This window comes from Heterodontus francisci, chromosome 11 (assembly GCF_036365525.1).
Source record: "Heterodontus francisci isolate sHetFra1 chromosome 11, sHetFra1.hap1, whole genome shotgun sequence".
NCBI classification, from domain to species: Eukaryota; Metazoa; Chordata; class Chondrichthyes; order Heterodontiformes; family Heterodontidae; genus Heterodontus; species Heterodontus francisci.
This window is the reverse complement of record NC_090381.1, coordinates 12,623,086-12,649,977: the sequence shown is the minus strand read 5'-3', so window position 1 is coordinate 12,649,977 and position 26,892 is coordinate 12,623,086. Positions and strand designations below refer to the sequence as shown.

At 53.3% G+C, this 26,892-nt stretch overlaps 1 protein-coding gene across 3 annotated transcripts in view; it reads right to left on the bottom strand.

The window, feature by feature from the left end:
• LOC137375106 (solute carrier organic anion transporter family member 2A1-like) overlaps positions 1-26,128 on the bottom strand; it is a 433,007-nt gene extending 406,879 nt beyond the window's left edge. For all 3 annotated transcript variants that reach the window (XM_068041734.1, XM_068041736.1, XM_068041735.1), the window contains exon 1: positions 25,849-26,128. In XM_068041734.1, coding sequence (XP_067897835.1) covers positions 25,849-25,950 — 102 coding nt within the window. In that variant the 5' untranslated portion in view covers positions 25,951-26,128. The remainder of the gene's footprint in view (positions 1-25,848) is intronic.
• Positions 26,129-26,892: the final 764 nt, after the last annotated feature.

Genomic DNA, 26,892 nt, shown 5'->3' with positions numbered 1-26,892 from the left:
CCCTCCTCTCTCTCTCTGTTGTACTGAGGGTGTGCTGCACTGTTGGAGCTCCCTCCTCTCTCTCTCTGTTGGACTGAGGGACTGCTGCACTGTTGGAGCTCCCACCACGCTCTCTGTTGTACTGAGGGAGTGCTGCACTGTTGGAATTCCCTCCTCTCTCTCTGTTGTACTGAGGGACTGCTGCACTGTTGGAGCTCCGACCACGCTCTCTGTTGTACTGAGAGAGTGCTGCACTGTTGGAGCTCCCTCCTCTCTCTCTGTTGTACTGAGGGAAGGCTGCACTGTTGGAGCTCCCACCACGCTCTCTGTTGTATTGAGGGAGTGCTGCACTGTATGACCTGCCTCCTCTCTCTCTATTGTACTGAGGGAGTGTTGCACTGTTGGAGCTCCCTCCTCTCTCTCTCTCTGTTGTACTGAGGAAGTGCTGCACTGTTATAGCAGTCTTCTCTCTCTCTCTCTGTTGTACTGAGGGAGTGCTGCACTGTTGGAACTCCCTCCTCTCTCTCTGTTGTACTGAGGGAGTGCTGCACTGTTGGAGCTCCCTCCTCTCTCTCTGTTGTACTGAGGGAAGGCTGCACTGTTGGAGCTCCCACCACGCTTTCTGTTGTACTGAGGGAGTGCTGCACTGTTGGAGCTCCCTCCACACTCTCTGTTGTACTGAGGGAGTTCTGCACTGTTGGGGCTGCCTCCTCTCTCTCTCTCTCTGTTGCACTGAGGGAGCGCTGCACTGTTGGAGCTCCCTCCTCTCCCTCTGTTGTACTGAGGGAGTGCTGCACTGTTGGAGCTCCCTGCTCTCTCTCTGTTGTACTAAGGGAGTGCTGCACTGTTGAAGCTCCCTCCTCTCTCTCTGTTGTACTGAGGGAGTGATGCGCTGTTGGATCTGCCTCCTCTCTCTCTGTTGTACTGAGGGAGTTCTGCACTGTTGGAACTCCCTCCTCTCTCTCTGTTGTACTGAGTGAGTGCTGCACTGTTGGAACTCCCTCCTCTCTCTCTGTTGTACTGAGGGAGTGCTGCACTGTTGGAGCTCCCACCACGCTCTCTGTTGTACTGAGGGAGTGCTGCACTGTTGGAGCTCCTACCACGCTCTCTGTTGTACTGAGGGAGTGCTGCACTGTTGGAGCTCTCTCCTCTCTCTCTGTTGTACTGAGGGAAGGCTGCACTGTTGGAGCTCTCTCCTCTCTCTCTGTTGTACTGAGGGAAGGCTGCACTGTTGGAGCTCCCACCACGCTTTCTGTTGTACTGAGGGAGTGCTGCACTGTTGGAGCTCCCTCCACACTCTCTGTTGTACTGAGGGAGGGCTGCACTGTTGGATCTGCCTCCTCTCTCTCTGTTGTACTGAGGGAGTTCTGCACTGTTGGGGCTGCCTCCTCTCTCTCTCTCTCTGTTGCACTGAGGGAGAGCTGCACTGTTGGAGCTCCCTCCTCTCCCTCTGTTGTACTGAGGGAGTGCTGCACTGTTGGAGCTGCCTCCTCTCTCTCTGTTGTACTAAGGGAGTGCTGCACTGTTGAAGCTCCCTCCTCTCTCTCTGTTGTACTGAGGGAGTGCTGCGCTGTTGGAGCTGCCTCCTCTCTCTCTGTTGTACTGAGGGAGTGCTGCATTGTTGGAGCTCCCTCCTCTCTCTCTCTCTGTTGTACAAAGGGAGTGCTGCACTGTTAGAGCAGCCACCTCTCTCTCTCTCTGTTGTACTGAGGGAGTGCTGCACTGTTGGAGCTGCCTGCTCTCTCTCTTGCTCTGTTGTACTGAGGGAGTGCTGCACTGTTGGAGCTTCCTCCTCTCTCTCTGTTGTACTGAGGGAGTGCTGCACTGTTGGAGCTACCTCCTCTCTCTCTGTTGTACTGAGGGAGTGCTGCACTGTTGGACCTGCCTCCTCTCTTTCTCTGTTGTACTGAGGGAGTGCAGCACTGTTGGAGCTCCCTCCTCTCTCTCTCTGTTGTACTGAGGGAGTGCTGCACTGTTGGAGCTCCCTCCTCTCTCTCTCTGTTGTACTGAGGGAGTGCTGCACTGTTGGAGCTCCCTCCTCTCTCTCTTTATACTGAGGGAGTGCTGCACTGTTGGAGCTCCCCCCTCTCTCTCTGTTGTACTGAGGGAGTGCTGCACTGTTGCAGCTGCCTCCTTTATTTCTGTTGTACTGAGGGAGTGCTGCACTGTTGGAACTGCCTCCTCTCTCTTTGCTGTCATGAGGGAGTGCTGCACTGTTGGAACTGCCTCCTCTCTCTCTGTTGTACTGAGGGACTGCTGCACTGTTGGAGCTGCATCCTCTCTCTCTGTCTGTTTTACTGAGGGAGTGCTGCACTGTTGGAACACCCTCCTCTCTCTCTCTGTTGTACTGAGGGAGTGCTGCACTGTTGGAACTCCCTCCTCTCTCTCTGTTGTACTGAGGGACTGCTGCACTGTTGGAGCTCCCGCCTCTCTCTCTGTTATACTGAGGGAGTGCTGCACTGTTGGAGTTCCTACCACACTCTCTGTTGTACTGAGGGAGTGCTGCACTGTTGGAGCTCCCTCCTCTCTCTCTGTTGTACTGAGGGAGTGCTGCACTGTTGGAGTTCCCTCCACACTCTCTGTTGTACTGAGGGAGTGCTGCACTGTTGGAGTTCCCTCCACACTCTCTGTTGTACTGAGGGAGTGCTGCACTGTTGGATCTGCCTCCTCTCTCTCTGTTGTACTGAGGGATTTCTGCACTGTTGGGGCTGCCTCCTCTCTCTCTCTCTCTGTTGCACTGAGGGAGAGCTGCACTGTTGGATCTCCCTCCTCTCTCTCTGTTGTACTGAGGGAGTGCTGCACTGTTGGAGCAGCCTCCTCTCTCTCTCTCTGTTGTACTGAGGGAGTGCTGCACTGTTGGAGCTGCCTGCTCTCTCTCTTGCTCTGTTGTACTGAGGGAGTGTTGCACTGTTGGAGCTCCCTCCTCTCTCTCTGTTGTACTGAGGGAGTGCTGCACTGTTAGAGCAGCCTCCTCTCTCTCTCTCTGTTGTACTGAGGGAGTGCTGCACTGTTAGAGCAGCCTCCTCTCTCTCTCTCTCTGTTGTACTGAGGGAGTGCTGCACTGTTGGAGCTGCCTCCTCTCTCTCTCTGTTGTACTGACGGAGTGCTGCACTGTTGGAGCTTCCTCCTCTCTCTCTGTTGTACTGAGGGAGTGCTGCACTGTTGGACCTGCCTCCTCTCTTTCTCTGTTGTACTGAGGGAGTGCAGCAATGTTGGAACACCCTCCTCTCTCTCTCTGTTGTACTGAGGGTGTGCTGCACTGTTGGAGCTCCCTCCTCTCTCTCTCTCTGTTGTACTGAGGAAGTGCTGCACTGTTATAGCAGCCTTCTCTCTCTCTCTCTGTTGTACTGAGGGAGTGCTGCACTGTTGGAGGTCACGCCTCTCTCTCTGTTATACTGAGGGAGTGCTGCACTGTTGGAACTTCCTCTCTCTCTGTTGTACTGAGGGACTGCTGCACTGTTGGAGCTCCTACCACGCTCTCTGTTGTACTGAGGGAGTGCTGCACTGTTGGAGCTCCCTCCACTCTCTCTGTTGTACTGAGGGAAGGCTGCACTGTTAGAGCAGCCTCCTCTCTCTCTCTCTGTTGTACTGAGGGAGTGCTGCACTGTTAGAGCAGCCTCCTCTCTCTCTCTCTCTGTTGTACTGAGGGAGTGCTGCACTGTTGGAGCTGCCTCCTCTCTCTCTGTTGTACTGAGGGAGTGCTGCACTGTTAGAGCAGCCTCCTCTCTCTCTCTCTGTTGTACTGAGGGAGTGCTGCACTGTTAGAGCTTCCTCCTCTCTCTCTGTTGTACTGAGGGAGTGCTGCACTGTTGGACCTGCCTCCTCTCTTTCTCTGTTGTACTGAGGGAGTGCAGCAATGTTGGAACACCCTCCTCTCTCTCTCTGTTGTACTGAGGGTGTGCTGCACTGTTGGAGCTCCCTCCTCTCTCTCTCTCTGTTGTACTGAGGAAGTGCTGCACTGTTATAGCAGCCTTCTCTCTCTCTCTCTGTTGTACTGAGGGAGTGCTGCACTGTTGGAGGTCACGCCTCTCTCTCTGTTATACTGAGGGAGTGCTGCACTGTTGGAACTTCCTCTCTCTCTGTTGTACTGAGGGACTGCTGCACTGTTGGAGCTCCGACCACGCTCTCTGTTGTACTGAGGGAGTGCTGCACTGTTGGAGCTCCCTCCACTCTCTCTGTTGTACTGAGGGAAGGCTGCACTGTTGGAGCTCCCACCACGCTTTCTGTTGTACTGAGGGAGTGCCAAACTGTTGGAGCTCCCTCCACACTCTCTGTTGTCCTGAGGGAGGGCTGCACTGTTGGATCTGCCTCCTCTCTCTCTGTTGTACTGAGGGAGTTCTGCACTGTTGGAGCTCCCTCCTCTCCCTCTGTTGTACTAAGGGAGTGCTGCACTGTTGAAGCTCCCTCCTCTCTCTCTGTTGTACTGAGGGAGTGCTGCGCTGTTGGAGCTGCCTCCTCTCTCTCTGTTGTACTGAGGGAGGGCTGCACTGTTGGATCTGCCTCCTCTCTCTCTCTCTGTTGTACTGAGGGAGTGCTGCACTGTTAGAGCAGCCTCCTCTCTCTCTCTCTGTTGTACTGAGGGAGTGCTGCACTGTTGGAGTTCCCTCCACACTCTCTGTTGTACTGAGGGAGTGCTGCACTGTTGGATCTGCCTCCTCTCTCTCTGTTGTACTGAGGGATTTCGGCACTGTTGGGGCTGCCTCCTCTCTCTCTCTCTCTCTGTTGCACTGAGGGAGAGCTGCACTGTTGGAGCTCCCTCCTCTCTCTCTGTTGTACTGAGGGAGTGCTGCACTGTTGGAGCAGCCTCCTCTCTCTCTCTCTGTTGTACTGAGGGAGTGCTGCACTGTTGGAGCTGCCTGCTCTCTCTCTTGCTCTGTTGTACTGAGGGAGTGTTGCACTGTTGGAGCTCCCTCCTCTCTCTCTGTTGTACTGAGGGAGTGCTGCACTGTTAGAGCAGCCTCCTCTCTCTCTCTCTGTTGTACTGAGGGAGTGCTGCACTGTTAGAGCAGCCTCCTCTCTCTCTCTCTGTTGTACTGAGGGAGTGCTGCACTGTTGGAGCTGCCTCCTCTCTCTCTCTGTTGTACTGACGGAGTGCTGCACTGTTGGAGCTTCCTCCTCTCTCTCTGTTGTACTGAGGGAGTGCTGCACTGTTGGACCTGCCTCCTCTCTTTCTCTGTTGTACTGAGGGAGTGCAGCAATGTTGGAACACCCTCCTCTCTCTCTCTGTTGTACTGAGGGTGTGCTGCACTGTTGGAGCTCCCTCCTCTCTCTCTCTCTGTTGTACTGAGGAAGTGCTGCACTGTTATAGCAGCCTTCTCTCTCTCTGTCTGTTGTACTGAGGGAGTGCTGCACTGTTGGAGGTCACGCCTCTCTCTCTGTTGTACTGAGGGACTGCTGCACTGTTGGAGCTCCTACCACGCTCTCTGTTGTACTGAGGGAGTGCTGCACTGTTGGAACTGCCTCCTCTCTCTTTGTTGTCATGAGGGAGTGCTGCACTGTTGGAACTGCCTCCTCTCTCTGTTGTACTGAGGGACTGCTGCACTGTTGGAGCTGCATCCTCTCTCTCTGTCTGTTGTACTGAGGGAGTGCTGCACTGTTGGAACTGCCTCCTCTCTCTCTCTGTTGGACTGAGGGACTGCTGCACTGTTGGAGCTCCCTCCTCTCTCTCTCTGTTGTACTGAGGGAGTGCTGCACTGTTGGAGCTCCCACCACGCTCTCTGTTGTATTGAGGGAGTGCTGCACTGTTGGAGCTCCTACCACGCTCTCTGTTGTACTGAGGGAGTGCTGCACTGTTGGAACTCCCTCCTCTCTCTCTGTTGTACTGAGGGACTGCTGCACTGTTGGAGCTCCTACCACGCTCTCTGTTGTACTGAGGGAGTGCTGCACTGTTGGAGCTCCCTCCTCTCTCTCTGTTGTACTGAGGGAAGGCTGCACTGTTGGAGCTCCCTCCACACTCTCTGTTGTACTGAGGGAGGGCTGCACTGTTGGATCTGCCTCCTCTCTCTCTGTTGTACTGAGGGAGTTCTGCACTGTTGGGGCTGCCTCCTCTCTCTCTCTCTCTGTTGTACTGAGGGAGAGCTGCACTGTTGGAGCTCCCTCCTCTCCCTCTGTTGTACTGAGGGAGTGCTGCACTGTTGGAGCTGCCTCCTCTCTCTCTGTTGTACTAAGGGAGTGCTGCACTGTTGAAGCTCCCTCCTCTCTCTCTGTTGTACTGAGGGAGTGCTGCGCTGTTGGAGCTGCCTCCTCTCTCTCTGTTGTACTGAGGGAGTGCTGCATTGTTGGAGCTCCCTCCTCTCTCTCTCTCTGTTGTACAGAGGGAGTGCTGCACTGTTCGAGCAGCTACCTCTCTCTCTCTCTGTTGTACTGAGGGAGTGCTGCACTGTTGGAGCTGCCTGCTCTCTCTCTTGCTCTGTTGTACTGAGGGAGTGCTGCACTGTTGGAGCTTCCTCCTCTCTCTCTGTTGTACTGAGGGAGTGCTGCACTGTTGGAGCTACCTCCTCTCTCTCTGTTGTACTGAGGGAGTGCTGCACTGTTGGACCTGCCTCCTCTCTTTCTCTGTTGTACTGAGGGAGTGCAGCAATGTTGGAACACCCTCCTCTCTCTCTCTGTTGTACTGAGGGTGTGCTGCACTGTTGGAGCTCCCTCCTCTCTCTCTCTGTTTTACTGAGGGAGTGCTGCACTGTTGGAGCTCCCTCCTCTCTCTCTCTGTTGTACTGAGGGACTGCTGCACTGTTGGAGCTCCCTCCTCTCTCTCTGTTATACTGAGGGAGTGCTGCACTGTTGGAGCTCCCTCCTCTCTCTCTCTCTGTTGTACTGACGGAGTGCTGCACTGTTGGAGCTCCCTCCTCTCTCTCTGTTATACTGAGGGAGTGCTGCACTGTTGGAGCTCCCTCCTCTCTCTCTGTTGTACTGAGGGAGTGCTGCATTGTTGGAACTGCCTCCTCTCTCTCTGGTGTAATGAGGGAGTGCTGCACTGTTGGAACTGCCTCCTCTCTCTCTGTTGTACTGAGGGAGTGCTGCACTGTTGGACCTCCCTCCTCTCTCTCTCTCTGTTGTACTGAGGGAATGCTGCACTGTTGGACCTGCCTCCTCTCTCTCTCTCTGTTGTACTGAGGGAGTGCTGCACTGTTGGAACTCCCTCCTCTCTCTCTCTGTTGTACTGAGGGAGTGCTGCACTGTTGGAGCTCCCTCCTCTCTCTCTGTTATACTGAGGGAGTGCTGCACTGTTGGAGCTCCCCCCTCTCTCTCTGTTGTACTGAGGGAGTGCTGCACTGTTGCAGCTGCCTCCTTTCTCCCTCTCAGTTGTACTGAGGGAGTGCTGCACTGTTGGAACTGCCTCCTCTCTCTTTGTTGTCATGAGGGAGTGCTGCACTGTTGGAACTGCCTCCTCTCTCTCTGTTGTACTGAGGGACTGCTGCACTGTTGGAGCTGCATCCTCTCTCTCTGTCTGTTGTACTGAGGGTGTGCTGCACTGTTGGAACACCCTCCTCTCTCTCTCTGTTGTACTGAGGGTGTGCTGCACTGTTGGAGCTCCCTCCTCTCTCTCTCTGTTGGACTGAGGGACTGCTGCACTGTTGGAGCTCCCTCCTCTCTCTCTCTGTTGTACTGAGGGAGTGCTGCACTGTTGGAGCTCCCACCACGCTCTCTGTTGTACTGAGGGAGTGCTGCACTGTTGGAATTCCCTCCTCTCTCTCTGTTGTACTGAGGGACTGCTGCACTGTTGGAGCTCCGACCACGCTCTCTGTTGTACTGAGAGAGTGCTGCACTGTTGGAGCTCCCTCCTCTCTCTCTGTTGTACTGAGGGAAGGCTGCACTGTTGGAGCTCCCACCACGCTCTCTGTTGTATTGAGGGAGTGCTGCACTGTATGACCTGCCTCCTCTCTCTCTATTGTACTGAGGGAGTGTTGCACTGTTGGAGCTCCCTCCTCTCTCTCTCTCTGTTGTACTGAGGAAGTGCTGCACTGTTATAGCAGTCTTCTCTCTCTCTCTCTGTTGTACTGAGGGAGTGCTGCACTGTTGGAACTCCCTCCTCTCTCTCTGTTGTACTGAGGGAGTGCTGCACTGTTGGAGCTCCCTCCTCTCTCTCTGTTGTACTGAGGGAAGGCTGCACTGTTGGAGCTCCCACCACGCTTTCTGTTGTACTGAGGGAGTGCTGCACTGTTGGAGCTCCCTCCACACTCTCTGTTGTACTGAGGGAGTTCTGCACTGTTGGGGCTGCCTCCTCTCTCTCTCTCTCTGTTGCACTGAGGGAGCGCTGCACTGTTGGAGCTCCCTCCTCTCCCTCTGTTGTACTGAGGGAGTGCTGCACTGTTGGAGCTCCCTCCTCTCTCTCTGTTGTACTAAGGGAGTGCTGCACTGTTGAAGCTCCCTCCTCTCTCTCTGTTGTACTGAGGGAGTGCTGCGCTGTTGGAGCTGCCTCCTCTCTCTCTGTTGTACTGAGGGAGGGCTGCACTGTTGGATCTGCCTCCTCTCTCTCTGTTGTACTGAGGGAGTTCTGCACTGTTGGAACTCCCTCCTCTCTCTCTGTTGTACTGAGTGAGTGCTGCACTGTTGGAACTCCCTCCTCTCTCTCTGTTGTACTGAGGGACTGCTGCACTGTTGGAGCTCCTACCACGCTCTCTGTTGTACTGAGGGAGTGCTGCACTGTTGGAGCTCTCTCCTCTCTCTCTGTTGTACTGAGGGAAGGCTGCACTGTTGGAGCTCCCACCACGCTTTCTGTTGTACTGAGGGAGTGCTGCACTGTTGGAGCTCCCTCCACACTCTCTGTTGTACTGAGGGAGGGCTGCACTGTTGGATCTGCCTCCTCTCTCTCTGTTGTACTGAGGGAGTTCTGCACTGTTGGGGCTGCCACCTCTCTCTCTCTCTCTGTTGCACTGAGGGAGAGCTGCACTGTTGGAGCTCCCTCCTCTCCCTCTGTTGTACTGAGGGAGTGCTGCACTGTTGGAGCTGCCTCCTCTCTCTCTGTTGTACTAAGGGAGTGCTGCACTGTTGAAGCTCCCTCCTCTCTCTCTGTTGTACTGAGGGAGTGCTGCGCTGTTGGAGCTGCCTCCTCTCTCTCTGTTGTACTGAGGGAGTGCTGCATTGTTGGAGCTCCCTCCTCTCTCTCTCTCTGTTGTACAAAGGGAGTGCTGCACTGTTAGAGCAGCCACCTCTCTCTCTCTCTGTTGTACTGAGGGAGTGCTGCACTGTTGGAGCTGCCTGCTCTCTCTCTTGCTCTGTTGTACTGAGGGAGTGCTGCACTGTTGGAGCTTCCTCCTCTCTCTCTGTTGTACTGAGGGAGTGCTGCACTGTTGGAGCTACCTCCTCTCTCTCTGTTGTACTGAGGGAGTGCTGCACTGTTGGACCTGCCTCCTCTCTTTCTCTGTTGTACTGAGGGAGTGCAGCACTGTTGGAGCTCCCTCCTCTCTCTCTCTGTTGTACTGAGGGAGTGCTGCACTGTTGGAGCTCCCTCCTCTCTCTCTCTGTTGTACTGAGGGAGTGCTGCACTGTTGGAGCTCCCTCCTCTCTCTCTTTATACTGAGGGAGTGCTGCACTGTTGGAGCTCCCCCCTCTCTCTCTGTTGTACTGAGGGAGTGCTGCACTGTTGCAGCTGCCTCCTTTATTTCTGTTGTACTGAGGGAGTGCTGCACTGTTGGAACTGCCTCCTCTCTCTTTGCTGTCATGAGGGAGTGCTGCACTGTTGGAACTGCCTCCTCTCTCTCTGTTGTACTGAGTGAGTGCTGCACTGTTGGAACTCCCTCCTCTCTCTCTGTTGTACTGAGGGACTGCTGCACTGTTGGAGCTCCTACCACGCTCTCTGTTGTACTGAGGGAGTGCTGCACTGTTGGAGCTCTCTCCTCTCTCTCTGTTGTACTGAGGGAAGGCTGCACTGTTGGAGCTCCCACCACGCTTTCTGTTGTACTGAGGGAGTGCTGCACTGTTGGAGCTCCCTCCACACTCTCTGTTGTACTGAGGGAGGGCTGCACTGTTGGATCTGCCTCCTCTCTCTCTGTTGTACTGAGGGAGTTCTGCACTGTTGGGGCTGCCTCCTCTATCTCTCTCTCTGTTGCACTGAGGGAGAGCTGCACTGTTGGAGCTCCCTCCTCTCCCTCTGTTGTACTGAGGGAGTGCTGCACTGTTGGAGCTGCCTCCTCTCTCTCTGTTGTACTAAGGGAGTGCTGCACTGTTGAAGCTCCCTCCTCTCTCTCTGTTGTACTGAGGGAGTGCTGCGCTGTTGGAGCTGCCTCCTCTCTCTCTGTTGTACTGAGGGAGTGCTGCATTGTTGGAGCTCCCTCCTCTCTCTCTCTCTGTTGTACAAAGGGAGTGCTGCACTGTTAGAGCAGCCACCTCTCTCTCTCTCTGTTGTACTGAGGGAGTGCTGCACTGTTGGAGCTGCCTGCTCTCTCTCTTGCTCTGTTGTACTGAGGGAGTGCTGCACTGTTGGAGCTTCCTCCTCTCTCTCTGTTGTACTGAGGGAGTGCTGCACTGTTGGAGCTACCTCCTCTCTCTCTGTTGTACTGAGGGAGTGCTGCACTGTTGGACCTGCCTCCTCTCTTTCTCTGTTGTACTGAGGGAGTGCAGCACTGTTGGAGCTCCCTCCTCTCTCTCTCTGTTGTACTGAGGGAGTGCTGCACTGTTGGAGCTCCCTCCTCTCTCTCTCTGTTGTACTGAGGGAGTGCTGCACTGTTGGAGCTCCCTCCTCTCTCTCTTTATACTGAGGGAGTGCTGCACTGTTGGAGCTCCCCCCTCTCTCTCTGTTGTACTGAGGGAGTGCTGCACTGTTGCAGCTGCCTCCTTTATTTCTGTTGTACTGAGGGAGTGCTGCACTGTTGGAACTGCCTCCTCTCTCTTTGCTGTCATGAGGGAGTGCTGCACTGTTGGAACTGCCTCCTCTCTCTCTGTTGTACTGAGGGACTGCTGCACTGTTGGAGCTGCATCCTCTCTCTCTGTCTGTTTTACTGAGGGAGTGCTGCACTGTTGGAACACCCTCCTCTCTCTCTCTGTTGTACTGAGGGAGTGCTGCACTGTTGGAACTCCCTCCTCTCTCTCTGTTGTACTGAGGGACTGCTGCACTGTTGGAGCTCCCGCCTCTCTCTCTGTTATACTGAGGGAGTGCTGCACTGTTGGAGTTCCTACCACGCTCTCTGTTGTACTGAGGGAGTGCTGCACTGTTGGAGCTCCCTCCTCTCTCTCTGTTGTACTGAGGGAGTGCTGCACTGTTGGAGTTCCCTCCACACTCTCTGTTGTACTGAGGGAGTGCTGCACTGTTGGAGTTCCCTCCACACTCTCTGTTGTACTGAGGGAGTGCTGCACTGTTGGATCTCCCTCCTCTCTCTCTGTTGTACTGAGGGAGTGCTGCACTGTTGGAGAAGCCTCCTCTCTCTCTCTCTGTTGTACTGAGGGAGTGCTGCACTGTTGGAGCTGCCTGCTCTCTCTCTTGCTCTGTTGTACTGAGGGAGTGTTGCACTGTTGGAGCTCCCTCCTCTCTCTCTGTTGTACTGAGGGAGTGCTGCACTGTTAGAGCAGCCTCCTCTCTCTCTCTCTGTTGTACTGAGGGAGTGCTGCACTGTTAGAGCAGCCTCCTCTCTCTCTCTCTCTGTTGTACTGAGGGAGTGCTGCACTGTTGGAGCTGCCTCCTCTCTCTCTCTGTTGTACTGACGGAGTGCTGCACTGTTGGAGCTTCCTCCTCTCTCTCTGTTGTACTGAGGGAGTGCTGCACTGTTGGACCTGCCTCCTCTCTTTCTCTGTTGTACTGAGGGAGTGCAGCAATGTTGGAACACCCTCCTCTCTCTCTCTGTTGTACTGAGGGTGTGCTGCACTGTTGGAGCTCCCTCCTCTCTCTCTCTCTGTTGTACTGAGGAAGTGCTGCACTGTTATAGCAGCCTTCTCTCTCTCTCTCTGTTGTACTGAGGGAGTGCTGCACTGTTGGAGGTCACGCCTCTCTCTCTGTTATACTGAGGGAGTGCTGCACTGTTGGAACTTCCTCTCTCTCTGTTGTACTGAGGGACTGCTGCACTGTTGGAGCTCCTACCACGCTCTCTGTTGTACTGAGGGAGTGCTGCACTGTTGGAGCTCCCTCCACTCTCTCTGTTGTACTGAGGGAAGGCTGCACTGTTAGAGCAGCCTCCTCTCTCTCTCTCTGTTGTACTGAGGGAGTGCTGCACTGTTAGAGCAGCCTCCTCTCTCTCTCTCTCTGTTGTACTGAGGGAGTGCTGCACTGTTGGAGCTGCCTCCTCTCTCTCTGTTGTACTGAGGGAGTGCTGCACTGTTAGAGCAGCCTCCTCTCTCTCTCTCTGTTGTACTGAGGGAGTGCTGCACTGTTAGAGCTTCCTCCTCTCTCTCTGTTGTACTGAGGGAGTGCTGCACTGTTGGACCTGCCTCCTCTCTTTCTCTGTTGTACTGAGGGAGTGCAGCAATGTTGGAACACCCTCCTCTCTCTCTCTGTTGTACTGAGGAAGTGCTGCACTGTTATAGCAGCCTTCTCTCTCTCTCTCTGTTGTACTGAGGGAGTGCTGCACTGTTGGAGGTCACGCCTCTCTCTCTGTTATACTGAGGGAGTGCTGCACTGTTGGAACTTCCTCTCTCTCTGTTGTACTGAGGGACTGCTGCACTGTTGGAGCTCCGACCACGCTCTCTGTTGTACTGAGGGAGTGCTGCACTGTTGGAGCTCCCTCCACTCTCTCTGTTGTACTGAGGGAAGGCTGCACTGTTGGAGCTCCCACCACGCTTTCTGTTGTACTGAGGGAGTGCCAAACTGTTGGAGCTCCCTCCACACTCTCTGTTGTACTGAGGGAGTGCTGCACTGTTGGATCTGCCTCCTCTCTCTCTGTTGTACTGAGGGAGTTCTGCACTGTTGGAGCAGCCTCCTCTCTCTCTGTTGTACTGAGGGAGTTCTGCACTGTTGGGGCTGCCTCCTCTCTCTCTCTCTCTGTTGCACTGAGGGAGAGCTGCACTGTTGGAGCTCCCTCCTCTCCCTCTGTTGTACTAAGGGAGTGCTGCACTGTTGAAGCTCCCTCCTCTCTCTCTGTTGTACTGAGGGAGTGCTGCGCTGTTGGAGCTGCCTCCTCTCTCTCTGTTGTACTGAGGGAGGGCTGCACTGTTGGATCTGCCTCCTCTCTCTCTGTTGTACTGAGGGAGTTCTGCACTGTTGGAACTCCCTCCTCTCTCTCTGTTGTACTGAGGGAGTGCTGCACTGTTGGAACTCCCTCCTCTCTCTCTGTTGTACTGAGGGAGTGCTGCACTGTTGGAGCTCCCACCACGCTTTCTGTTGTACTGAGGGAGTGCTGCACTGTTGGAGCTCCCTCCACACTCTCTGTTGTACTGAGGGAGGGCTGCACTGTTGGATCTGCCTCCTCTCTCTCTGTTGTACTGAGGGAGTTCTGCACTGTTGGGGCTGCCTCCTCTCTCTCTCTCTCTGTTGCACTGAGGGAGAGCTGCACTGTTGGAGCTCCCTCCTCTCCCTCTGTTGTACTGAGGGAGTGCTGCACTGTTGGAGCTGCCTCCTCTCTCTCTGTTGTACTAAGGGAGTGCTGCACTGTTGAAGCTCCCTCCTCTCTCTCTGTTGTACTGAGGGAGTGCTGCGCTGTTGGAGCTGCCTCCTCTCTCTCTGTTGTACTGAGGGAGTGCTGCATTGTTGGAGCTCCCTCCTCTCTCTCTCTCTGTTGTACAAAGGGAGTGCTGCACTGTTAGAGCAGCCACCTCTCTCTCTCTCTGTTGTACTGAGGGAGTGCTGCACTGTTGGAGCTGCCTGCTCTCTCTCTTGCTCTGTTGTACTGAGGGAGTGCTGCACTGTTGGAGCTTCCTCCTCTCTCTCTGTTGTACTGAGGGAGTGCTGCACTGTTGGAGCTACCTCCTCTCTCTCTGTTGTACTGAGGGAGTGCTGCACTGTTGGACCTGCCTCCTCTCTTTCTCTGTTGTACTGAGGGAGTGCAGCACTGTTGGAGCTCCCTCCTCTCTCTCTCTGTTGTACTGAGGGAGTGCTGCACTGTTGGAGCTCCCTCCTCTCTCTCTCTGTTGTACTGAGGGAGTGCTGCACTGTTGGAGCTCCCTCCTCTCTCTCTGTTATACTGAGGGAGTGCTGCACTGTTGGAGCTCCCCCCTCTCTCTCTGTTGTACTGAGGGAGTGCTGCACTGTTGCAGCTGCCTCCTTTCTTTCTGTTGTACTGAGGGAGTGCTGCACTGTTGGAACTGCCTCCTCTCTCTTTGTTGTCATGAGGGAGTGCTGCACTGTTGGAACTGCCTCCTCTCTCTCTGTTGTACTGAGGGACTGCTGCACTGTTGGAGCTGCATCCTCTCTCTCTGTCTGTTTTACTGAGGGAGTGCTGCACTGTTGGAACACCCTCCTCTCTCTCTCTGTTGTACTGAGGGAGTGCTGCACTGTTGGAACTCCCTCCTCTCTCTCTGTTGTACTGAGGGACTGCTGCACTGTTGGAGCTCCCACCACGCTCTCTCTCTGTTGTACTGAGGAAGTGCTGCACTGTTGTAGCAGCCTTCTCTCTCTCTCTCTGTTGTACTGAGGGAATGCTGCACTGTTGGAGCTCCCGCCTCTCTCTCTGTTATACTGAGGGAGTGCTGCACTGTTGGAGTTCCTACCACGCTCTCTGTTGTACTGAGGGAGTGCTGCACTGTTGGAGCTCCCTCCTCTCTCTCTGTTGTACTGAGGGAGTGCTGCACTGTTGGAGTTCCCTCCACACTCTCTGTTGTACTGAGGGAGTGCTGCACTGTTGGAGTTCCCTCCACACTCTCTGTTGTACTGAGGGAGTGCTGCACTGTTGGATCTGCCTCCTCTCTCTCTGTTGTACTGAGGGATTTCGGCACTGTTGGGGCTGCCTCCTCTCTCTCTCTCTCTCTGTTGCACTGAGGGAGAGCTGCACTGTTGGAGCTCCCTCCTCTCTCTCTGTTGTACTGAGGGAGTGCTGCACTGTTGGAGCAGCCTCCTCTCTCTCTCTCTGTTGTACTGAGGGAGTGCTGCACTGTTGGAGCTGCCTGCTCTCTCTCTTGCTCTGTTGTACTGAGGGAGTGTTGCACTGTTGGAGCTCCCTCCTCTCTCTCTGTTGTACTGAGGGAGTGCTGCACTGTTAGAGCAGCCTCCTCTCTCTCTCTCTGTTGTACTGAGGGAGTGCTGCACTGTTAGAGCAGCCTCCTCTCTCTCTCTCTGTTGTACTGAGGGAGTGCTGCACTGTTGGAGCTGCCTCCTCTCTCTCTCTGTTGTACTGACGGAGTGCTGCACTGTTGGAGCTTCCTCCTCTCTCTCTGTTGTACTGAGGGAGTGCTGCACTGTTGGACCTGCCTCCTCTCTTTCTCTGTTGTACTGAGGGAGTGCAGCAATGTTGGAACACCCTCCTCTCTCTCTCTGTTGTACTGAGGGTGTGCTGCACTGTTGGAGCTCCCTCCTCTCTCTCTCTCTGTTGTACTGAGGAAGTGCTGCACTGTTATAGCAGCCTTCTCTCTCTCTGTCTGTTGTACTGAGGGAGTGCTGCACTGTTGGAGGTCACGCCTCTCTCTCTGTTGTACTGAGGGACTGCTGCACTGTTGGAGCTCCTACCACGCTCTCTGTTGTACTGAGGGAGTGCTGCACTGTTGGAGCTCCCTCCTCTCTCTCTGTTGTACTGAGGGAAGGCTGCACTGTTGGAGCTCCCACCACGCTTTCTGTTGTACTGAGGGAGTGCTACACTGTTGGAGCTCCCTCCACACTCTCTGTTGTCCTGAGGGAGGGCTGCACTGTTGGATCTGCCTCCTCTCTCTCTGTTGTACTGAGGGAGTTCTGCACTGTTGGAGCAGCCTCCTCTCTCTCTGTTGTACTGAGGGAGTTCTGCACTGTTGGGGCTGCCTCCTCTCTCTCTCTCTCTGTTGCACTGAGGGAGAGCTGCACTGTTGGAGCTCCCTCCTCTCTCTCTTTTGTACTGAGGGAGTGCTGCACTGTTGGAGCTGCCTCCTCTCTCTCTGTTGTACTAAGGGAGTGCTGCACTGTTGAAGCTCCCTCCTCTCTCTCTGTTGTACTGAGGAAGTGCTGCGCTGTTGGAGCTGCCTCCTCTCTCTCTGTTGTACTGAGGGAGTGCTGCATTGTTGGAGCTCCCTCCTCTCTCTCTCTCTGTTGTACTGAGGGAGTGCTGCACTGTTAGAGCAGCCTCCTCTCTCTCTCTCTGTTGTACTGAGGGAGTGCTGCACTGTTGGAGCTGCCTCCTCTCTCTCTCTGTTGTACTGAGGGAGTGCTGCACTGTTGGAGCTGCCTGCTCTCTCTCTTGCTCTGTTGCACTGAGGGAGTGTTGCACTGTTGGAGCTCCCTCCTCTCTCTCTCTCTGTTGTACTGAGGGAGTGCTGCACTGTTGGAGCTTCCTCCTCTCTCTCTGTTGTACTGAGGGAGTGCTGCACTGTTGGAGCTACCTCCTCTCTCTCTGTTGTACTGAGGGAGTGCTGCACTGTTGGACCTGCCTCCTCTCTTTCTCTGTTGTACTGAGGGAGTGCTGCACTGTTGGACCTGCCTCCTCTCTTTCTCTGTTGCACTGAGGGAGTGCAGCAATGTTGGACCTGCCTCCTCTCTCTCACTCTCTCTCTCTCTGTTGCAGTGAGGGAATGCTGCATTGTTGGACCTGCCTCCACTCTCTCTCTATCTCTCTCTGTTGTACTGAGTGAGTGCCGCACTGTTGGAGCTCCCTCCTCTCTCTCTCTGTTGTACTGAGGGAGTGCTGCACTGTTGGAGCTCCCACCACGCTCTCTGTTGTACTGAGGGAGTGCTGCACTGTTGGACCTGCCTCCTCTCTCTCTGTTATACTGAGGGAGTGCTGCATTGTTGGAGCTCCCTCCTCTCTCTCTCTCTGTTGTACTGAGGGAGTGCTGCACTGTTAGAGCAGCCTCCTCTCTCTCTCTCTGTTGTACTGAGGGAGTGCTGCACTGTTGCAGCTGCCTCCTTTCTTTCTGTTGTACTGAGGGAGTGCTGCACTGTTGGAGCTGCCTCCTCTCTCTCTGTTGTACTAAGGGAGTGCTGCACTGTTGAAGCTCCCTCCTCTCTCTCTGTTGTACTGAGGGAGTGCTGCGCTGTTGGAGCTGCCTCCTCTCTCTCTGTTGTACTGAGGGAGTGCTGCATTGTTGGAGCTCCCTCCTCTCTCTCTCTCTGTTGTACAAAGGGAGTGCTGCACTGTTAGAGCAGCCACCTCTCTCTCTCTCTGTTGTACTGAGGGAGTGCTGCACTGTTGGAGCTGCCTGCTCTCTCTCTTGCTCTGTTGTACTGAGGGAGTGCTGCACTGTTGGAGCTTCCTCCTCTCTCTCTGTTGTACTGAGGGAGTGCTGCACTGTTGGAGCTACCTCCTCTCTCTCTGTTGTACTGAGGGAGTGCTGCACTGTTGGACCTGCCTCCTCTCTTTCTCTGTTGTACTGAGGGAGTGCAGCACTGTTGGAGCTCCCTCCTCTCTCTCTCTGTTGTACTGAGGGAGTGCTGCACTGTTGGAGCTCCCTCCTCTCTCTCTCTGTTGTACTGAGGGAGTGCTGCACTGTTGGAGCTCCCTCCTCTCTCTCTGTTATACTGAGGGAGTGCTGCACTGTTGGAGCTCCCCCCTCTCTCTCTGTTGTACTGAGGGAGTGCTGCACTGTTGCAGCTGCCTCCTTTCTTTCTGTTGTACTGAGGGAGTGCTGCACTGTTGGAACTGCCTCCTCTCTCTTTGTTGTCATGAGGGAGTGCTGCACTGTTGGAACTGCCTCCTCTCTCTCTGTTGTACTGAGGGACTGCTGCACTGTTGGAGCTGCATCCTCTCTCTCTGTCTGTTTTACTGAGGGAGTGCTGCACTGTTGGAACACCCTCCTCTCTCTCTCTGTTGTACTGAGGGAGTGCTGCACTGTTGGAACTCCCTCCTCTCTCTCTGTTGTACTGAGGGACTGCTGCACTGTTGGAGCTCCCACCACGCTCTCTCTCTGTTGTACTGAGGAAGTGCTGCACTGTTGTAGCAGCCTTCTCTCTCTCTCTCTGTTGTACTGAGGGAATGCTGCACTGTTGGAGCTCCCGCCTCTCTCTCTGTTATACTGAGGGAGTGCTGCACTGTTGGAGTTCCTACCACGCTCTCTGTTGTACTGAGGGAGTGCTGCACTGTTGGAGCTCCCTCCTCTCTCTCTGTTGTACTGAGGGAGTGCTGCACTGTTGGAGTTCCCTCCACACTCTCTGTTGTACTGAGGGAGTGCTGCACTGTTGGAGTTCCCTCCACACTCTCTGTTGTACTGAGGGAGTGCTGCACTGTTGGATTTGCCTCCTCTCTCTCTGTTGTACTGAGGGATTTCGGCACTGTTGGGGCTGCCTCCTCTCTCTCTCTCTCTCTGTTGCACTGAGGGAGAGCTGCACTGTTGGAGCTCCCTCCTCTCTCTCTGTTGTACTGAGGGAGTGCTGCACTGTTGGAGCAGCCTCCTCTCTCTCTCTGTTGTACTGAGGGAGTGCTGCACTGTTGGAGCTGCCTGCTCTCTCTCTTGCTCTGTTGTACTGAGGGAGTGTTGCACTGTTGGAGCTCCCTCCTCTCTCTCTGTTGTACTGAGGGAGTGCTGCACTGTTAGAGCAGCCTCCTCTCTCTCTCTCTGTTGTACTGAGGGAGTGCTGCACTGTTAGAGCAGCCTCCTCTCTCTCTCTCTGTTGTACTGAGGGAGTGCTGCACTGTTGGAGCTGCCTCCTCTCTCTCTCTGTTGTACTGACGGAGTGCTGCACTGTTGGAGCTTCCTCCTCTCTCTCTGTTGTACTGAGGGAGTGCTGCACTGTTGGACCTGCCTCCTCTCTTTCTCTGTTGTACTGAGGGAGTGCAGCAATGTTGGAACACCCTCCTCTCTCTCTCTGTTGTACTGAGGGTGTGCTGCACTGTTGGAGCTCCCTCCTCTCTCTCTCTCTGTTGTACTGAGGAAGTGCTGCACTGTTATAGCAGCCTTCTCTCTCTCTGTCTGTTGTACTGAGGGAGTGCTGCACTGTTGGAGGTCACGCCTCTCTCTCTGTTGTACTGAGGGACTGCTGCACTGTTGGAGCTCCTACCACGCTCTCTGTTGTACTGAGGGAGTGCTGCACTGTTGGAGCTCCCTCCTCTCTCTCTGTTGTACTGAGGGAAGGCTGCACTGTTGGAGCTCCCACCACGCTTTCTGTTGTACTGAGGGAGTGCTACACTGTTGGAGCTCCCTCCACACTCTCTGTTGTCCTGAGGGAGGGCTGCACTGTTGGATCTGCCTCCTCTCTCTCTGTTGTACTGAGGGAGTTCTGCACTGTTGGAGCAGCCTCCTCTCTCTCTGTTGTACTGAGGGAGTTCTGCACTGTTGGGGCTGCCTCCTCTCTCTCTCTCTCTGTTGCACTGAGGGAGAGCTGCACTGTTGGAGCTCCCTCCTCTCTCTCTTTTGTACTGAGGGAGTGCTGCACTGTTGGAGCTGCCTCCTCTCTCTCTGTTGTACTAAGGGAGTGCTGCACTGTTGAAGCTCCCTCCTCTCTCTCTGTTGTACTGAGGAAGTGCTGCGCTGTTGGAGCTGCCTCCTCTCTCTCTGTTGTACTGAGGGAGTGCTGCATTGTTGGAGCTCCCTCCTCTCTCTCTCTCTGTTGTACTGAGGGAGTGCTGCACTGTTAGAGCAGCCTCCTCTCTCTCTCTCTGTTGTACTGAGGGAGTGCTGCACTGTTGGAGCTGCCTCCTCTCTCTCTGTTGTACTGAGGAAGTGCTGCGCTGTTGGAGCTGCCTCCTCTCTCTCTGTTGTACTGAGGGAGTGCTGCATTGTTGGAGCTCCCTCCTCTCTCTCTCTCTGTTGTACTGAGGGAGTGCTGCACTGTTAGAGCAGCCTCCTCTCTCTCTCTCTGTTGTACTGAGGGAGTGCTGCACTGTTGGAGCTCCCACCACGCTCACTGTTGTATTGAGGGAGTGCTGCACTGTTGGAGCTCCCTCCTCTCTCTCTCTCTGTTGCACTGAGGAATTGCTGCACTGTTATAGCAGCCTTCTCTCTCTCTCGCTGTTGTACTGAGGGCGTGCTGCACTGTTGGAGCTCCCGCCTCTCTCTCTGTTATACTGAGGGAGTGCTGCACTGTTGGAACTCCCTCCTCTCTCTCTGTTGTACTGAGGGACTGCTGCACTGTTGGAGCTCCCACCACGCTCTCTGTTGTACTGAGGGAGTGCTGCACTGTTGGAGCTCCCTCCTCTCTCTCTGTTGTACTGAGGGAAGGCTGCACTGTTGGAGCTCCCACCACGCTGTCTGTTGTACTGAGGGAGTGCTGCACTGTTGGAGCTCCCTCCACACTCTCTGTTGTACTGAGGGAGGGCTGCACTGTTGGATCTGCCTCCTCTCTCTCTGTTGTACTGAGGGGGAGTTCTACACTGTTGTGGCTGCCTCCTCTCTCTCTGTTGTACTGAGGGAGTGCTGCACTGTTGGAGCTGCCTCCTCTCTCTCTGTTGTACTAAGGGAGTGCTGCACTGTTGGAGCTGCCTCCTCTCTCTCTGTTGTACTGAGGGAGTGCTGCACTGTTAGAGCAGCCTGCTCTCTCTCTCTCTGTTGTACTGAGGGAGCGTTGCACTGTTGGAGCTCCCTCCTCTCTCTCTCTCTGTTGTACTGAGGGAGTGCTGCACTGTTGGAGCTTCCTCCTCTCTCTCTGTTGTACTGAGGGAGTGCTGCACTGTTGGAGCTACCTCCTCTCTCTCTGTTGTACTGAGGGAGTGCTGCACTGTTGGACCTGCCTCCTCTCTTTCTCTGTTGTACTGAGGGAGTGCAGCAATGTTGGACCTGCCTCCTCTCTCTCACTCTCTCTCTCTCTGTTGCAGTGAGGGAATGCTGCATTGTTGGACCTGCCTCCACTCTCTCTCTATCTCTCTCTGTTGTACTGAGTTAGTGCTGCACTGTTGGAGCTCCCTCCTCTCTCTCTCTGTTGTACTGAGGGAGTGCTGCACTGTTGGAGCTCCCACCACGCTCTCTGTTGTACTGAGGGAGTGCTGCACTGTTGGACCTGCCTCCTCTCTCTCTGTTGTACTGAGGGACTGCTGCACTGTTGGAACACCCTCCTCTCTCTCTCTGTTGTACTGAGGGAGTGCTGCACTGTTGGAGCTCCCTCCTCTCTCTCTCTGTTGTACTGAGGGAGTGCTGCACTGTTGGAGCTCCCACCACGCTCTCTGTTGTATTGAGGGAGTGCTGCACTGTTGGAGCTCCCTCCTCTCTCTCTCTCTCTGTTGCACTGAGGAATTGCTGCACTGTTATAGCAGCCTTCTCTCTCTCTCTCTGTTGTACTGAGGGCGTGCTGCACTGTTGGAGCTCCCGCCTCTCTCTCTGTTATACTGAGGGAGTGCTGCACTGTTGGAACTCCCTCCTCTCTCTCTGTTGTACTGAGGGACTGCTGCACTGTTGGAGCTCCCACCACGCTCTCTGTTGTACTGAGGGAGTGCTGCACTGTTGGAGCTCCCTCCTCTCTCTCTGTTGTACTGAGGGAAGGCTGCACTGTTGGAGCTCCCACCACGCTGTCTGTTGTACTGAGGGAGTGCTGCACTGTTGGAGCTCCCTCCACACTCTCTGTTGTACTGAGGGGGAGTTCTACACTGTTGTGGCTGCCTCCTCTCTCTCTGTTGTACTGAGGGAGTGCTGCACTGTTGGAGCTGCCTCCTCTCTCTCTGTTGTACTGAGGGAGTGCTGCACTGTTAGAGCAGCCTGCTCTCTCTCTCTCTGTTGTACTGAGGGAGCGTTGCACTGTTGGAGCTCCCTCCTCTCTCTCTCTCTGTTGTACTGAGGGAGTGCTGCACTGTTGGAGCTACCTCCTCTCTCTCTGTTGTACTGAGGGAGTGCTGCACTGTTGGACCTGCCTCCTCTCTTTCTCTGTTGTACTGAGGGAGTGCAGCAATGTTGGACCTGCCTCCTCTCTCTCACTCTCTCTCTCTCTGTTGCAGTGAGGGAATGCTGCACTGTTGGAGCTCTCTCCTCTCTCTCTCTGTTGTACTGAGGGAGTGCTGCACTGTTGGAGCTCCCACCACGCTCTCTGTTGTACTGAGGGAGTGCTGCACTGTTGGACCTGCCTCCTCTCTCTCTGTTGTACTGAGGGACTGCTGCACTGTTGGAGCTCCCACCACGCTCTCTGTTGTACTGAGGGAGTGCTGCACTGTTGGAGCTCCCTCCTCTCTCACTGTTGTACTGAGGGAAGGCTGCACTGTTGGAGCTCCACCACGCTGTCTGTTGTACTGAGGGAGTGCTGCACTGTTGGATCTGCCTCCTCTCTCTCTGTTGTACTGAGGGAGTTCTGCACTGTTGGAGCTGCCTCCTCTCTCTCTCTCTCTGTTGTACTGAGGGAATGCTGCACTGTTGGACCTGCCTCCTCGCTCTCTCTCTCTCTGTTGTACTGAGGGAGTGCTGCACTGTTGGAGCTCCCTCCTCTCTCTCTGTTGTACTGAGGGAGTGCTGCACTGTTGGAGCTGCCTCCTCTCTCTCTGTTGTACTGAGGGAGTGCTGCATTGTTGGAGCAGCCTCCTCTCTCTCTCTCTATTGTACTGAGGGAGTGCTGCACTGTTGGAGCTGCCTGCTCTCTCTCTTGCTCTTTTGTACTGAGGGAGTGTTGCACTGTTGGAGCTCCCTCCTCTCTTTCACTCTGTTGTACTGAGGGAGTGCTGCACTGTTGGAGCTTCCTCCTCTCTCTCTGTTATACTGAGGGAGTGCTGCACTGTTGGAGCTACCTCCTCTCTCCCTGTTGTACTGAGGGAGTGCTGCACTGTTGGACCTGCCTCCTCTCTTTCTCTGTTGTACTGAGGGAGCCCAGCACATCAGTGTGAAAGATAAGGCTGAAGCAGTTGCAGCAATCTACAGGCAGGACTGCCTAGTTGATGATCCATCTCAGCCTCCTCCTGAAGTCCCCAGCATCACAGATGCCAAACCTCAGCTAATTCGATTCACTCCGCGTGATGTCAAGAAATGACAACACGGGATACTGCAAAGGCTGTGGGCCCTGACAATATTCCGGCAAAGTACTGAAGACCTGTGCTCCAGAACTTGCTCCGCCCCTAGTCAAGCTGTTCCAGTACAGCTACAACACTGGCATCTACCCTGCAATGTGGAAAATTGGCCAGGTATGTCCTGTACACAAAAAGCAGGACAAATCCAACCTGGCCAATTACCGCTCCATCAGTCTACTCTCAATCATCAGTAAAGTGATGGAAGGTGTCATCAACAGTGCCATCAAATGGCACTTGTTTAGCAATAACCTGCTCAGTGACGCTCAGTTTGGGTTCCGCCAGGGCCACTCAACTCCTGACCTCATTATAGTATTGGTTCAAACATGGACAAAAGAGCTGAACTCCAGAGGTGAGGTGAGAGTGACTGCCCTTGACATCAAGGCAGCATTTGACCAAGTATGGCATGAAGGAGCCCGAGCAAAACTGAAGTCAATGGGAAACAGGGGGAAACTTCTCTGCTGGTTAGTGTCATACCTAGAGCAAAGGAAGATGGTTGTGGTTGTTGGAGGTCAATCATCTGAGCTCCAGGACATCACTGCAGGAGTTCCTCAGGGTCGTGTCCTAGGCGCAACCATCTTCAGCTGCTTCATCAATGACCTTCCTTCAATCATAAGGTCAGAAGTGGGGGTGTTCGCTGATGATTGCACAATGTTCAGCACCATTTGTGACTCCTCAGATACTGAAGCAATCCGTGTAGAAATGCAGCAAGACCTGGACAATATCCAGGCTTGGGCTGATAAGTGGCAAGTAACATTCACGCCACACAAGTGCCAGGCAATGACCATCTCCAACAAGAGAGAATCTAACCATCTCCCCTTGACATTCAATGGCATTACCATCGCTGAATCCCCCACGATCAACGACCAGAAACAGAACTGGAGTAGCCAAATAAATACCGTAGCTACAAGAGCAGGTCAGAGGCTAGGAATCCTGCACCGAGTAACTCACCTCCTGACTCCGCAAATCCTGTCCACCATCTACAAAGCACAAGTCAGGAGTGTAATGAAATATTCTCCACTTGCCTGGATGGGTGCAGCTCCAACAACACTCAAGAAGCTCGACACCATCCAGGACAAAGCAGCCCACTTGATTGGCACCCCATCTACAAACATTCACTCCCTCCACCACCATCGCACAGTGGCAGCAGTGTGTACCCTCTACAAGATGCACTGCAGCAACACACCAAAGTTCTTTAGACAGAACCTTCCAAACCCACGACCTCTACCAACTAGAAGGACAAGGGCAGCAAATGCATGTGAACACCACCACCTGCAAGTTCCCCACCAAGCCACACACCATCTTGACTTGGAACTATATCGCCGTTCCTTCACTGTCGCTGGGTCAAAATCCTGGAACTCCCTTCCTAACAGCACTGTGGGTGTACCTACCCCACAAGGACTGCAGTGATTCAAGAAGGCAGCTCACCACCACCTTCTCAAGGACAATTAGTGATGGACAATAAATGCTGGCCTGGCCAGTGACGCCCACGTCCCATGAATGAATAAAAAAAAGTTTTGATTGCCTGTCCTAACAACTCCATATGTGGCTTGGTGCCAAGTGTGTTTGATAATTGCTGCTATGAAGCACCTGGGGACATTTTACTATAGGCACTATATAAATGCAAGTTGTTGTTGTGGTCTAGACTCACAAGTCGTATGACCATTTTGCAATTGGTGCCGAGGAAACCATGGCCAAGTAGGACTCAAAGCATTGAGGGAAAAAAATTAATATTTTCATCATTTTTTTGAACATTTAAAAAGTATATATTCTTATTGCCAGGATTCTTAAAAGATTTCTTTTCCCCAGCAACATTTCACGGGGAAATCAAATCCGTTTGAAAATTTAGAGGGGAATTCCTGAGGTCAGAACTTTACACTCGATGGCATTTGCTGTGATATGGAAAGCGTTAACTATACCCTTCTATCTGTATGAGTGAATCCACAGGAGAATGCTTGTTCTCAGCCTGCAGATTGGAGCATTGCTAAAAGCAGTGCCCTGGGCTATTACCCATCCCTTGGTAAACAAATGGACAGAACTTTAACTCTCCATCTATCCAATAGCTGCAGCCTTTTCATGGAACCATAGAAAAGTTCTCGCACAGTTATGCCATTTGGCCCATTGTCTCTGCACCAGCCAAAAAAACAAGCCGCCCATTCTTATCCTACCTTCCAGCACCTGGTCCGTAGACTGGAACAAAAAATTCCTCACGTCATTCTGCATTATATTCATTGAACATCATGTGCAAACTGCACCCCAAATTGCAGTAGTTCTGAGAATGTTTTTTTTCCCTCCAAACTCATTTGTATCCCAGCAATCGTCCAGGAACCAGAGCCATCAGGCAGCACCTGGAATATAATCTGATCTGAAATTCTGATTGATAAAATATTTCCTGATGTATTGAAGATTTCATTAATCCCACTGAAAATGGGTGTGTCACAAAAATAAGCATTTTAATCAGTATCTCGTCCAACTTCGGGGAGTAACTTGAGTTTAAATAACTGAAAATGACTTGGAAAAAACGAAACTAAGCTTCTGGTTATTCTGGTTTACAGTAGTCAGTTTCTTAGTAAATTAGAAAAGGTTTCAGAAAGTACCCATTAGTTTCTTGGCGCCTGAAACAGATGAATTTTAAGTGAATGGGCACAATGAGTAAACACTTGCCCTGGTGGTTAATCCGATCCTATGTTTTTTTTTAAAAGTAGCGCAGAAAAGTTTGCGGAAACTGAATTTGCGCTTAAGCTAATTTACACTCGATTTTCTGCGATCTTTTGCGCCAGTTTGACCAAACTTGGGCCAATTGTGCTCAAAAAAGTGCAACCTAGCGGAAACTCGAATATCAGCTCACAATAATTTGATCCCACTTTCATATGTAAACAGAGCTGTGCTGAGATATCTCACCTTTCTAAATATGGTGTGACAGTGAGTGAGTGGGAAGCTGTGTGAAGAACACTGTGAAAGTCTGCAATTCTCACTCTCTCACCTTAATGTTATTGAAGATCCACGGACGGCAGCTGAGCCTCGGCTTCACTCGGTCACTCTCCTCCAACTTCACTCGGTCACTCTCCTCCAACTTCGGCTCCATCTCTCCACAAAAAGCGAGAGGAACGGCCCGCCTGCCCGGTCAAGCTGTTTCAAACTCTGGGTGCTGTTGCTCTCCGAGTGAGCTGAAGGCAGGGAGGGTGAGCCAGGCTCCAGCCTCCTATCGCACTGCTGCTTGTCTGGCTGTGCTGTGCTGTACTGTACTGCACTCCTCTCTGTCTCTCTGTCCCTGCTCTAACTCCGATCACTGAAGTGTCCCATTTATAACTCGCCCAGGCTGTGATGAAATATCGCACGTCACACTAGAATTGCGCTTTGAACATTGGGCGTTTCAGAGCAGATGGAAAACAAAATATAAGACCAGCCACTGGTTAGTAAAGGAAAACCAGATTTATTAAAGGCAGCTATGTGGCCTGGTCCAATCTACATCTCCTTTGTTATCTCTTGCCCAACCCCCACCTCACTTGTTTATAACCTGTGACTTTTCTAATATTTGTCAGTTCCGATGAAGGGTCGCTGACCCGAAACGTTAACTCTGCTTCTCTTTCCACAGATGCTGCCAGACCTGCTGAGTGGTTCCAGCATTTCTTGTTTTTATTTCAGATTTCCAGCATCCGCAGTATTTTGCTTTTATTTTAGTGTTTAATTCACTGCCACTTCTCTTCCAGGAATGCCTACCTTGAAGAAGTTCTGCTCTTCTCTCCAACGGGATTTTCGTTTGTCTCTTTTACCTTGTTCACCTTCATTGCTTTCTATTTCCCTCCTGGTGTTTGATAAAGTTTCTACCAAAACTCGTTTTCACAGCCACATCTCCTTCCTCAGTGACTGTCTCCGGCTCCGACTTATTCCACGTGGATTCCAACTGCAGTTTCACCCATCATGCTTTGAATCCGCCCAGTAAAATGGAGGGCTGTCATGCTCTGAAATTATTGAACTCAATGTTCAGTCCGGCAGGCTGTAGTGTGCCTAATCGGTAAATGAGATG